Raw genomic sequence first — 13,517 nt, forward strand, 5'->3', positions numbered from 1 at the left:
CCAAGCTCTTACGAGCCAGAGGGAAATGGCTGCGCCCATAAACATAAAGCCTGTGAATATTTGGGCGTGCAGGAAATTCGTTCTGTTGTCGGTGCGTAACCAAAGGGCGAAATGGCCGCAATGAAGCTCGCCATATTGGGAACAAGCTGGCCCCATCGCCGCGAGGCACTGACTGCTATTGAGACTGCCACGTTAGGCTCCTACGAGTCTATAGCTGTACCGGCACGATTAGCCCGCCTCCGCCTGGAGGAGGATATGGAAACTGTCGCTCCGACTGTAACTGGCAACACGTACCCGGCTACTACCAACATATTTGCCCTGCCCGACGATATTATTCGGGCTTCAGATTCTGACAGGTGCTTAGTCGAGCACGTGGCAAGCAAACTCTCATCGAATGGCGAGTACTTCTGAATAGCGCGGCCGCAGGAGAGATGGGCAAGGCCCGTTACGAACAAGCGAACAGGCTTGTGCAGATACTCAAAGACTACACAAACACAAAACGCAGTACCTGATTTTTTGAATGTGTTGGCCTTGTTGATCAAAGACACCTTCAGCCCCCTCGCATTGGCTTCGCCTTCAGCTTGCCGTTGAGCCCTTCAGGCGGCGACCATAATCCTGTATCATTGCACGATTACCCCTCGATGGAACAGTTCAAACGATTCCTACCATCTTTGGGGGAAAGATTCGAGCACGCGCAAATAATTGCGCGCGGATTTCTTCAGTTCTTCCAATTGGGCTGGCATCTCAAGAGCATTAGCAGCCACATAGTATACTTCCTCCCGGATGGCGCTTCCTGGTCTGTTAGCGACCCACATATCATGGGCTTTGCTTTTTCTTGACCTCAAGAAAAAGGCATATCTGGCCGACAGTCCCGCACCGACGACCTTGAGCTTTACCAGCATCCTAGTTATTAAGGACAGGATACGCCAGGACACAGGCTGCTATACGACATTTACAGCATTGGTATGGTCCTTTTCGAGATTGGAACGTGGCGACCTATTAATTCATACTTCGATAAAATGAAGCAGGAAGACAGACATTTGACCAGCAGGGTTTTTTGTACCAGGCTGACTCGACGCGAAATTGCTAACCTGGGATTTCGAACGGGCACGCACTTTAAGGACGCTGTTTATAAATGTCTTCGAGATAACTTTCAGACAGGCGATGGACTTGAACGGGATTTGGAGTTGAAGCTGGCATTTTTTGAAAAAGTAATAAGAAATTTAGACCTGTGTCGTGCTTAGCTGGATGGGTAACGGATGCGTCTATAAGATTGTTTGGTGAACTAGAATCAACAGGAAGCCTGAGCATGCATGACCAACTTGACTTAGTATTCACCTCTGAGATATAAAAAAAAAAGTTCTCCATCATTTGCGGGAAGATACCAGTCTGTCAGCTGATTGCACGGCAGATGTTTATATGCGGGAGTCCCGTAATGTCTACTCATCAGAGCCGCCACTCCCATAATTCCGAAGGATGTGGTGTACCTTTCTATCATGCATCGCACTCTTGTTAGGCAGGACGTTTTGCGGTATTGGGATAGGGAAGATAGTTCAATTATCCTATACCGCGTTTTCAACGGCGAATAATGGCTGATTAGCGATCCGAGCGTTCGCGCATCAATAATATCTGTTCCTCTCATGAAGCTCAAGCATATTTTGCTTCCGCCCATGCTATATGGAGAGTCGATAAATTTGCCCTATTGCACATCCTTTCTGTTTCTGTTCGGGCCTTGTTTCCAGAACCCGGCTTGCTATCCGCAGGCCAGCAGCTCTGTTCACGGCAAGTAATCATTGGTCCGCAACATTGTAGAACATATGAATTAGACTAAAAATCTGGATACAGAAGGCTATGTAGAATAATCGGTCCAGACACGGCAGGATGGTCCAACATTGAAAGCTAGTAAATATTCTCAACCTTCAAAATCAGTCAGGGTCAACAACTTCCCATCCAACAACTTCCCAATGTGTGTTTTGTCAATCTCTTGTCCGTCCTTTCTAATTTGCGACATGAGTACCTTCAGGAACTTAAGCGGACTTTTGGTGAACTTAGTCTTGTTAGGTGTCAGTATAAATCCGTCTGGGGCCAGGCTCAGACCCTCTGGTGCAGCGTAATATGCGATTCCAAGAAAGTTGCATATCTCATGATATTCGCCAATAGAGGAGATATAGAGCTGACCCGCAAAGAGATTCAGCTGTATCCTAACCGCGGCTGGTATGTCCAAAACAGCACAATCCGCCTGCGGTACAGTGTATAGGTCGAGTTTATCGAGGGCCGAGAAGTTGCTGTTCTGACGCGGCGCATATAAATGTATCATGACCGTCTTGGACTTCAAAATCTCAGAGTGAAGTTCGTTTGCTTCATAAGGGCTTATGACTATCATGTGCTTCACAGTCTTTCTACCCCCTTCGGAGGAAGGACGGGCGATGCCTGTGAGCACCCATTGGACGGGACGTTGGTAATCGTCCATGGTCGATGACGGTGACTTGGGTACCCGAACTGTCCGGACGAAATCCCCTGTGACAAGCAGGCCGGAGGTGGGCTCAGGCACGTCCGAGTGCTCGGCAAACTCGGACACGTTCAAGTAATTCGCCGCTGAAGTATCGTCCAGCGCCTGAAACGCGGGCATGAATGCGTTTGATCCTTCCTTTAATATTCCAGTTGCCACAAAGTAACGCAAGTCGGGGTGAATAAAGTGATCCTCTGGGGTCGCTGCAGGTGGCCTTTGGACCTGTCGTTCCTGCTCAACTTCTGGCGCCAGTTGCCGTTCCTGTTCTTCCTGTAGTTGTGTGGATTGGAAGTTTATGTCTTTGAACTCGCGGCACCTCTCTCGGATAAGACGGATGTTGTCATTGTCGTCATTATTGGATAGGGTAAACGGCGGCGTGTCTTGGTCAGAATGGGGCCTATATCGCTGTTCGATGGACTGGGATTCTGGTTCAAGAAATTCCTCTGCTAGGGTTTGAGTCATCTGAGTCTCACCATCACGACGGGCCCTGTTCCATAGATTGCTTTGGCGCTCAAAACGTTCTCCCTGGATTGCCCATAACGGTATAGTACGCTGCATATCGGCCCACGTCTCAGAGATCGCCCATCGGAGCACGTCTGATACATTGATGTCGTGCCCGCTGGGTTTTTCAACGATGGAGAGGATCTTCGTTTCGATCTCCTGAGGGACGCAGAAAACAACAGACTGCCCCTTTCCCAATTTCCTCATCCTCATGCATGCTGTATAAGTGATCAGTAAGCAGTTTTTGCCTGACGCTAACCTTGGTGGTCTTACCTTGCACTAGTTTGTCTTTTGTTAGACCTGCTCCAAGAGTTACAGCAGCTCTATAGTGCTGAGGCAGTTTCAAATCAATACCTCTTGTATGGGCCTCATCTAGGAACACAAGGCACGCCTCCAGCTGCTTTGCAAAGGGCGAGATTTGCAGCGGTTCGACGAGCCCAGTGCGGTCAACAACGCAGAGCTCGTCAGCGTCACTGACATAAACAACGGCTTGTGCCCGTTCCTCGTCAGGGGCCATTTTCAACCAGGTCTTAGCCACCTCGAGGTTTGTCAACTCCAGTATCTGGGCACCCACGTCAAGAACAACTTGTGTGCGTGGATTCAGACTCACAACCAGGTCAAGCAGAATTTCCGCGTCTGATTTGGGCTCCCTTTCATTGCGCGCTGAAATAGGGACAACCGAGTTCTCCGGTCGTAGGAGGTATTCAAGCACCAGAGCATTGGTGTGATTTTGCTCAGGGAGGTCGAGTTGCGTTACCCTCAAGGGAAGCGTGACCCGAGAATCGTTTGTTCCACTGAAGCCTGCAGTTGGAAGTGAGTTGATCTCGCCGATATCCCATCCCGACGCGGATATCTTGTATGGGAATTCTTTCATCTCCTTAGGAAAAACAAGATGAGCGAGTAGATAGTCGATGGCCCCTTTAGAGAATCGCAATCTTGGGAAAACCCGCTCTACACACAGATGTCGGTCTTGGAGGTTTATACCACCTAACTGGCGGTATGCATCCGACAGGTCAGGTGCATCATCTACCCAAGCCTGGTACTCTGTGTCGGCCTGGTCAGACTTGAGTAAATGATGGAAGGCTGCGACTAGATCTTCATTACTGAGCCCAGCGTAGTAATAGCTCAAGCACGTCAATACGATAACAACATCAGGATGACTGAATTCAGACCGTGGCGCTGGGTTGTCTTTGGCACGGTACGGAACAGAAAGCTTTGTTCGCGGTTTCCTGGAGCCATCAGGACCATAATTGACCCTCCATCTTTTCTGACTGAGGCAGGAAGTTAGAACGCCACCAGCAAGGAGGCCCCTCAACAGAAGAAGGGGTTCCTTGGTACTGGTGGTCCAAAAGCTGGCCGCACTGTCACCTTCAACGGCAGCAATTTCCTCGGCTGACAGTTCGATATTGACAATGTAGGAGAGAATTGCCCTTCTCGTCGCCTCTGGCTGCCTGGATATAGGCAGCGACTCAATGCCGTTGTTGCATATGTGATTAGCAATCTGCCTTAACAGATCCACTGCCGCATTTTCGTGGAGTAGCCGTATTCGAGGGAAGCGCCCCTGTTGTTGACCATGGATCTCAATCGAGAGAGGAAACTTGGCTTTGACAGCTGGGGCAAATCTCTGTACTAGACCAAGTAGCTTTTGGATTAGGGTCCATCTCTGCGGACTGAGCTCCAAGGCGCGTTGAGAACCCATGGTATAAATCAACTCAAACTTGACGCTGAAGTTTTCATCACTTTCATCTACCACAGCACGCGAGGACTTCCGAAAGAGTTGAAGTATTCTCTGCAGACGACGGCCAACTGCGTCTCTCCCAGTGAGAAAGCACTCTTGACACATAAGCTTCAATGACAGTATGTGTTCAGGCTGAACTAGTAGGACACCACCATTCTCCATGCATTCCAAACACATACTCTCCATCTCTGATGCTTCTTTCTCACCTATGCTGAGTGAGCGTGTTACGGGCAAGCAGTATACGCGGCGTCCCAGCAGTCCACCGAGCTTGGAAACTAACATTTGAAACATCTGGCGAGATTGTGGCTTTGGGACGAGCACATAGACCAGACATGAGCCATTTGCAAGCGCAGTGACTACGATAGGAACAATGACTGATGACTTGCCCTCGCCCATGTTAAGCTGCATCACGGCGTTATGCCCGGGCTGTATGTTCCTTAACTGTCGGGCAATTTGCTCCTGGACATCCCTGATCAGGATTCCATTCTCAATCTCCAGTAACAGCGACTCTGGAAATTCGTAGGGATCCCAGTTAGAGTGCCCCGGAGTTTGGAGCTCCCGGACCAGTTCTTCTCGATGACCGACCAGGCTAACCAGCCGCTTAGCTCGCTGGAAGGCCGTGATGGAAATCCCGTAGGCTATGAAGCAGGCTTTCCAGCGCGGGGAGATCTGATTCCACTTCTTTCGCGTCAGTTGTTGAAGGAAGAGCTCTGTCGAGAACCTTGGACCCATGTCGATAGTGATTATTGTCTTCAAAGTGGCAAGATAAACCGGGTTTTCTTTAGATCCCACACCGGAAAATGTCATCCTCGCAAATATAGCTCTATGCATCTCCTTGTAATGCTCCTCACAGCGCGTGAGATAACCATTGATGACGTTTCTTAGCTCCTCTTCCGGTAAGGTAACCTGATCCGCCTGCCTGATGCCTTGGAGTGACTTGGCGCTGTCCCGGAGCTGTTCGACGTATCGGCTTTCATAGCCGGACCTTGCTTGTGAGCCCAATGCCGTAATCAGTGGTACAAGACGCGGTGCAGGCCCTATGGGTGTGGAATCAACATACAATAGGTCCATTAAACCTGGCGGCTTTGTCGGCAGAACTGGTGGCGCGCCAAGAGACTGATCGAGCACGTCTTCAATGGAGATAAACCCGCGTTTTCGCAGAAGAGGAACGGCTGGTGTAGAGAACTGTGGCGAGGGCACTGCCATGATCTGGACATGTTGACTGGAAATCACAGAAGTGACCATAGTTAAGTACTCTCGGAGTTCTCTATTGTTAAACCATTCAGAAAAGCATCTGTGTACCATGGCCATAGCTTGCTGCATGTGGTAATAATCATCGCAACTTGGAACTTCCTGGCTACTGGGAGTTACGGGTGCTGCCGTTGGCCATTGGGAACGCAAGCGCGCGATTAGGCTGTTGAGCGCTTGTGCCCTATTCTTCAATCTCTCTTGTTCGATGCGTCGCCTGAACGCGCGATAAGTCTCTTTTTTTTTGGGAACAAGTGATGACTCTGGCGTTTCATCCCGCAGGACTGACTGCATCTGGCACTTAAGTACGGTTTCATTTAGCACATACCCTTTGGTTGGCTGGAATGAGCTTCTGGGTGGCGGCCTACAGCAGTCCATGGCCCGTATAACATAGAAGGCAGCAAAAGTCTCCAGCACAGCCATTGGAATCTTATTGGAAAATGCCATCGCTGAGACCCAGATCATGACCTGATATCTGTTTAGTTGAGCAGGCCCTTGGCGAAGTACCTCATGGATGCTGCACCAATGAGCCGAGACGAAGTCGACTGGGTTCAATAACCAGGTTGCATCATACTTGAGCCTTTCCTTATCGACCACCACATCGGGGCCGTAAACCTCGTCTGACTGACAGAGAAATTTCCAAATCTCTGAGAGCCGATGCTGGTGGTCTATTAGCAGGGCTGAATGAAAGGTTCCCTCATGGATGGTTTTGCACAGACAAAACACGCGGGAGAAATCCTCTGATTGATAATTCCGACCACGTTCCGTATACTGGACATCAAAGGCTGTTGTATGATCCTCCGCTCCAAAGCCAGTGATACGGAATACCGATGATCTAATTCGATTACGTTGCAGGAGATCATGGTTGGAAAACGGTAGAATGGCCCCATATCGCTTTGAGTGCGGGTAGAACATCCTCATAGTGCTGTCCTGGTCAAGTATAGCCTGAACCTGCTCACGAAATTCATCATGGTGGGCCAAAGAGCCCAGATTCTGCCATCCAATGCTTTGCATCACGCGTTCATTGTCCGGATAGTACTGTCTCACAGTGGTCAGGCGTGCAATATTAACCAGAAGTGAAATTTCGTCTTCTGCCAGTTGGATGAAAGACCGCATCGATGCTGAACGAAGGACAGACAGAGCCTGTTCGGTACCTGTCTTCTTAGTCAATACATCTGGCAGGCAGAACGATGTGACAGCATGTAGGTAGCATAGCATGAGTTTGCTATGCAGACTCCCGTTGTCAACCAAGCGACCAAGTTGGTTATCCACCGAATATACATGAAGTTTAGAGCCGTGCTGCCACCCAATGTTCACAGCAACATGTTTTCCATCTCTTGCCCAATTTACAGCACCATCAGGAATGAGAACCTTTCGGCTGTTGTCGTTCTCATGGAGAAGGACAAGTTTACTCCGCAAGCCAATGAGAGTACCCAGTGACTGATCCGGATCAATAAACATGCCCCGATATTGACGAGATCGAATCACTGAATCCCCTGACTGGAGAGTAAAGCTCAACCTGAGGCGGGGAACATCAATTTCTAGCGAGGACGTTGAGGTATGGAACTTGTAATGCACTCTCGAAGGTTCCTCAATCGGTTGCAAAATGCTGGAAAGAAATTTAGCCGTATAACTCCAATTATTGACCAAAGAAATTGCGCCATTCACAAGACACCAGCCGTTTTGTCCAGGGCGTTTTCGTTCCAAGCGCCAGTGGGAGCTTGATGATTGCCAGGGTTCCTTCACTGGGCAGAATTCCACGTACCCGCCATCAACATCATACCAGTGGGCGTAATTCTGAACGAAGTCAACCGGAAGAGCGCCATCGAGAAGTCTGAACGGTACGAATTCTCGGGCCTGGTCGTCCTCATTGATTGTCCGAACGCAGAGGTCAAACCCATTCAAACCAGGAGCTGATTCTTTCCCCAGATGTATTGTTTGCCTCATATGCTTCCTCTGTCCAGAGAAACGCATCCCTGGGATTCCACTGGGCATTACATCCATAGCGGATTGCCCAAATAGAGTCCTGTATGTTCTGTGGCGCTCATACTCTGCGGGTAGTCGTGCCAATGGTTGGCCGTTGATGAGTAGTTCGCCAGTAAGCACATTGTAATGCACCTGCAGGCTCTGGTCACCAGTTACTAACCAGTGGTTACCACCCCCAGGAGCAACTGACCAAGGGAACTCTGGATGGTAGGCAGCCCATGCCTCCCTAATGGCGAGATCCATTGCTGGACACTTCTTATGGACTATGTTGTGTGCCAGGTCACGGTAGCAGCGGTAAGAGACGATCTGCCAACGATGGTATAGGATCTGCGACAAAGAACCAGCAGTCATGTCGAGAAGGCCCTTTCTGTCGTGGATCATCATACAGCATTGGATCCAAACTGAGGCGTTCAGCTCATCCTCTAGGATTTGCTGCACAACAGGACTTTCAGCATCAAAGGTGGTGACGCAGATCAGTGCGAGGTAAGTTGCCCGTGCGATCAAATCGTTCCGGTGCCTATCAGTGTCCGAATGGCCCGCTTGTTCCCTGACAAGTGTGATCAACTTAAAGCTTGCGGTACGGAGACTTGAGAGCTGTGCCCGACATAGATCTCGAACCTCGGTAGAGGCTGAAAGGGCTAGAATTCTTTGCGTGAGAATCACCAGTACGCCGAGCTCCTGTGCTGACTCCCAATTTTCTTTGATTCTAGCTGCAGTATTGTTGATCTCACCCAGCAGGGCAGTTGTAAACCTATCATCATCTAGGATGACGTGCCCTGCTCGCAGAACAGAGTCCTTGGTTGACGTTCCAGCTTGGCGGATAATCTGTAGGATGAAGAAGCAAGTCTCGTCCTTCTTGAATACGACAGACGGCATAGCCAGCTGCCGTAGGATGTTTTGCCACTGTATTTCTACGCCGAGCGGCATCGAACAAAGTGCCTTATACTCCTCTAACGAGATATCAAGCGGGCAACTATCCTGTGACCCAATAACAGTGTTAGGTGAAGGCCCGTTTCTGCTATGTGCTGGCCGGAATAGAAACATCTGTAAGTCTGAGCTACGTCTCGGCAACTTGTAAGTGCACGAGGATGCGGTTTTGTTGGTGGCCATGAATTGAGTGACGAAACAATCGGTTCCGTGGTCGAAGTAGCGAAGGACCAACCCGTTCGCTAGGCAGACATCACTTTCAGTTACATCGATAATCTTCTTCTTATATCTGTGTGTCTTGACATGAGGCTTGACCTCTGAGAGGAGGCCAATTCTCCGGGAATAGTTGGTTGACGCGAAAAAGGCTGACAGACCACTATAATCTTTAGGTTGATGCCTAGCCCGCGGGTTACCCTTAGAAGAATAATCCAGCTGCAAAACGTTGAGAAGGAAGAATACTGTCGTGTCGCGCCATGATGCAAAAGGTTGAGGAACGTTCAACTCAAACACCGTAGTCTTTGCTTTCAGAGGATTTGTAGGTAAGGGCCATTCGTGGATACCAATTTGGATTGAATCTGCCTCTCTGGTGTACGCACAGCGTTGGCAATTAGGACTGTGGCGCGATTCTGTATGATCGAATCGTGAGTCAGGGATAACTTCATAATACGTGCATTCCCTCTGACCGGCGAGGGCGTAGAGTTCCTGGTACCTCTGATGCTTTTGGCGCAGCTCAAGCTTTTTCTTCGTCCTCTCACGTTCAGCGTGATCTTCTATCTCGGCTAGTAAATCCTGGTGCTCAATGGACTTATCGAAAAATCTGACAGAAAAGCAGGACCGCGTGCCAAAATCTTCAAAGATGGAAGATTCAGGAAAGCGAAGGCGCTGTCGACGTTGCTCCATATAGTCTTCTGCACGAGCCAGTCTCTCCATCTGGGATCGATATGGTAACAAAAGCACCTCGAATAGTTCCATCGGGACGCAAGTATCGTAGTCACTAAGTAACGGGTGAAGTATAACAGCCGATTTGTCGCAAGCAATCCACAGCTCTAGGATAGTAAGCAGCATAACTGATACTGCTTCTGGGTTGGAAGAGTACTGAGGGAATGCAACATGATAATAATTCTTGATCAAATCGTGCAACTGCTGGCAGGTGTCTTCATCGCTGATGTGCACCTGAAGCCAACTGTCAAGGTTGAACTCAACCCAGTCTTCGAAGGCTGCAAGATTCAGGAGATTGTAGTCAGTGTCGTCAGTCCGAAGAGGTAACGGTAATTTTGCCTTATCGAATTCCAATAAGTCCGTACGTGGTTGGAAATCAGCCGAACTTAAGCAATGTCGTCGCTCTTCAAGGCCTTCAAGCCACTTATCAAGGTCAGGCAGCGAGTGGTAAACATCCTCTTCAAAGTTCAGCTTCCCCGGATATTCTTTACCAAGCCGAGAACCAGTCTGGTCTATGATTTCGCCCCAGCTTTTTTGGATGGAACGGTTCGCCTTTTTGAGGACAGTTTGAACGAACGGAAACCATGCAGGAAGGTGTGATAAATCAAGCTTGCACAATCGACGGGCGATTTTCGCTGTCATGACATAATACTGTTCGTCTGACATGGCTTCTTCAAGACAAACGTTCAGAACTGAACCCATGTAATACACCATGTAGTGCTTGTAAATATCATCTGATATCTCATGACGACGGCATAGCCTTTGAAGGTTCAGCTGAAGAGCCACACGGACAAGGAGCCACAAAGGGGACCGCCGCCAGGGAAGCCTGGTGTCGAGCCAGAGCACCTCTTCACGGGTATTCTTCTGGATTTGCAGACCGTCAAATATGGTGGCGTAGGGACGCAGGAAGGCCACTAAGAACTCTGTCACCATCTTCGGATCGGTTGTATCCCTTTCTTCATCGTGCTCCTGACCAGCTTTTTTTACCCTTGATTTGGTTCCAGGGGCAGACTGGTGGCTCATTGTGTAGAGTGTGTTCGCGAGAGTATCCTGAAAACCTGGAGCATTGAAGGTGGCCCGGTCCAGCATGAAAGACGGTCCAGGAAACTGACGTTGCAAACGACCAGCTGTTGAATAGACCGCTTCGTTCTGAGGAGACAACTCAAAGACCTCCACATATATCACCTTCTCGTCCCTGGTCATCAGGATAGCGGCGTTCTGGCAGCGGACGTGAATAGGCAATATGCCTCCTATAACTGGTTGGTCACCCAGAAATTATGTTACGGAGCCGGACTTATACCTTCATCGTCCAGCTTCTGAAAAGCCTCCTTGAGTCTTCCTTCGCTCATGTCACCGTGGGATCCGTGAATTCCTCTCAGGCGAGCGACCATTGCGATGACTGGGTCCACCACCTGGCGATGATGCTTGGGCACGAGGGTCCTGAACTCTTTCAAGGAATGTATCACAGAGTCAATAAGGATAAGCTCACAGTTGGTGTCGTAGTCATCCCCCTGAGGGAGCTTGGATGGAAAGAAAACATGATGGAACAAATACAAGCTCGCATCTATGGTAGACACCATGAAGGGAGCAGGCATATTGCAATGATAATGCTTGGACCAAAGATGTGTGAATAAAGATCGCCTCAGTGGAGCAGTTAAGTTAAACTGTGATGCTTTAGACTAGCGATGTGTTGCTAAGAAATCTGAGTTGAAGGTAATCAAAATAAATGTCAAGATGGGAGTGCTGAGAATAAATAAGTTGACATGGCTGGTACCTGAAAGAAAGCGATGCTTACGCAGCAGCGATAATCATTCACTCTGGCTTCATATACCCCAAGTCAAAGGCAGAGTTTTCAAACACACATTATTTGACTGAGTGTGTTGGAGTGTGCTAATAGTAGGATATTACTGGTGTAAACCTTGTAAGTCTCTTAAGTTTGCCTTAATGCTGCATGCAGCCGCGGTGGCAGCGTTGTGGGTGTTGGTAGTGCAGGCAAGGCAGTTGATAATGCTAGACACTTGCGCCGCAAACGCCATCAAGAGGAAAATATTTGCCTGACATGATTGGAACTGCGCAGCTACTACTTTTGGTTCCGTAGCGCTGGGCAAATCCAGACACCTCGCTTGCTGGAGGAATTTGTTTGTGGAGATAGGATATTGAAGGGCTGCCCTAATTGGCAATGTACAGTTGTATAAGGCAGTTTGGTCATTTGCTCTTCATTTAACGGCAGCCATCTCACCAAATAGCAGATTATAAATCTTATAGCATGTGTCACCATGTTAGACACTTTTCTCTAATATTGCGGTGGCTTGTGCTGCACTCCGGACGCGTTCCAGGAAACCCGCGACCATTGTGAATGTCCATGATCGTCAATCTAGTTACTGTTGCTGACTATGTATACAAATAAGTACTGAGAATATATTCACTATTCGAGGCCATTCTTTCTGGTTCTACTGTGCATTTGTACAAGAATATGCAATCAGGTTTGACTAGCCATGCTGACAGTAGCAAACATACATTAAGTCTAGTTATACCACAAAGGGATTTCTTATAGCACCTCGTAGTTTCTTATTATTAGTAACACCCATCCAGCTAGCAGGATAGGTTATGATGATTTTTCTTTTATTTATTTCTGCAGCAAAACCAAACAACTATGCCATGAGTGATTGGTTGTATAGCATCACCACATGTTTGGGTCCTTAAGCTACAACGAAGCAATAACTCAATACAAAAGGAAGTGAAAGACTTGGGTTAATACTGAGAGGATTGCCTGGGATTCTAGTTAATGACAGTCAGTAAGCTCTTCATATAGCCAGCGCACTGCTGGTATAGGTTCTCCAATCATGCCGTCGGCCGCGATCCAGTAGGAAAGAATTGTCGGCTAAGCCTGGGTCTTGACGAGCCAGCGGGATGACGCCAATACCCATATCGCACATTGGCGTATTGTATACCAATGGCCCATTGCGCGACGACGCCTGACGCTGATGTTGGTTCATGACAGAAGAGCCCTGTTCTAGACACCCCGTAGTCGTATACCTGGGCCAAAGGAATGAAAAGAAACGAAACGAAGAACCGGGAAAATGAATAATATACCTAGGTTCAACCTTAACCAAAAGACGGGGTCTTTGCCCATACTTCCAGGATATTGCTGCTGTTGGATCCAAGTCCTCATACAGTGGCTACGGTCGAAGCCATGGGATATCGAAACGGAAGCTGATTGGTTGTGGCGACAGCAAGACGAGCCTAGTCACCGGATTTGCTGGGCATGGTTTAAAGAGTTCAACCGGACCATGTCCAGGCGCATGGACCAGTGCCCCCTAGTCGATTTCGGATTTAAATCGGCGATTTCAGATCTCGGCTGTAATCCGAACTAAAATCCGTTCCTTACAAATTCCGGCACTGGCCAATGGAGTTAAGCCAACCACCAAACCTCTTCGACTGTCACGAAGTGGGTGCGCAGACCTTTGAGCATAACTCAAGTCGAGGCGTCATACTAAATGATGCCCCGCAGTAGCACGATTTGTTCTACCAAATATATCTCCCGTATATTTCCCGTAGCCCCGGAAATTGAAATATTCCCCTCAGGAAAGTAAAGCGAACAGTTCGGCATTCGCAACCGATCCAAGAACCAGGGGCGCAGCATGGACCCCCAAAGGAATCGATTAAGTT

The 13,517-nt window shown here is 48.7% G+C and overlaps 2 protein-coding genes across 2 annotated transcripts, besides 1 other annotated feature; one reads left to right on the forward strand and one right to left on the reverse strand.

The window, feature by feature from the left end:
- Positions 1-13,517: part of a sequence feature (contig 1.170 861..216503(-1)) that runs on past both edges of the window.
- ANIA_09201 (uncharacterized protein) lies at positions 112-512 on the forward strand (the record flags this gene model as incomplete). Its single annotated transcript, XM_677378.1, has 2 exons — positions 112-356; positions 416-512. The coding sequence occupies 2 exons, from the start codon at positions 112-114 to the stop codon at positions 510-512; spliced, it is 342 nt and encodes a 113-aa protein (XP_682470.1).
- On the reverse strand, positions 1,913-11,443 carry ANIA_09200 (uncharacterized protein; the record flags this gene model as incomplete). Its single annotated transcript, XM_677377.1, has 3 exons — positions 1,913-3,228; positions 3,284-11,098; positions 11,149-11,443. 3 exons carry the CDS (start codon positions 11,441-11,443, stop codon positions 1,913-1,915), a joined length of 9,426 nt encoding a protein of 3,141 aa, XP_682469.1.

The sequence above is a fragment of the Aspergillus nidulans genome, chromosome VI (assembly GCF_000011425.1).
Source record: "Aspergillus nidulans FGSC A4 chromosome VI".
Taxonomy (NCBI): Eukaryota; Fungi; Ascomycota; class Eurotiomycetes; order Eurotiales; family Aspergillaceae; genus Aspergillus; species Aspergillus nidulans.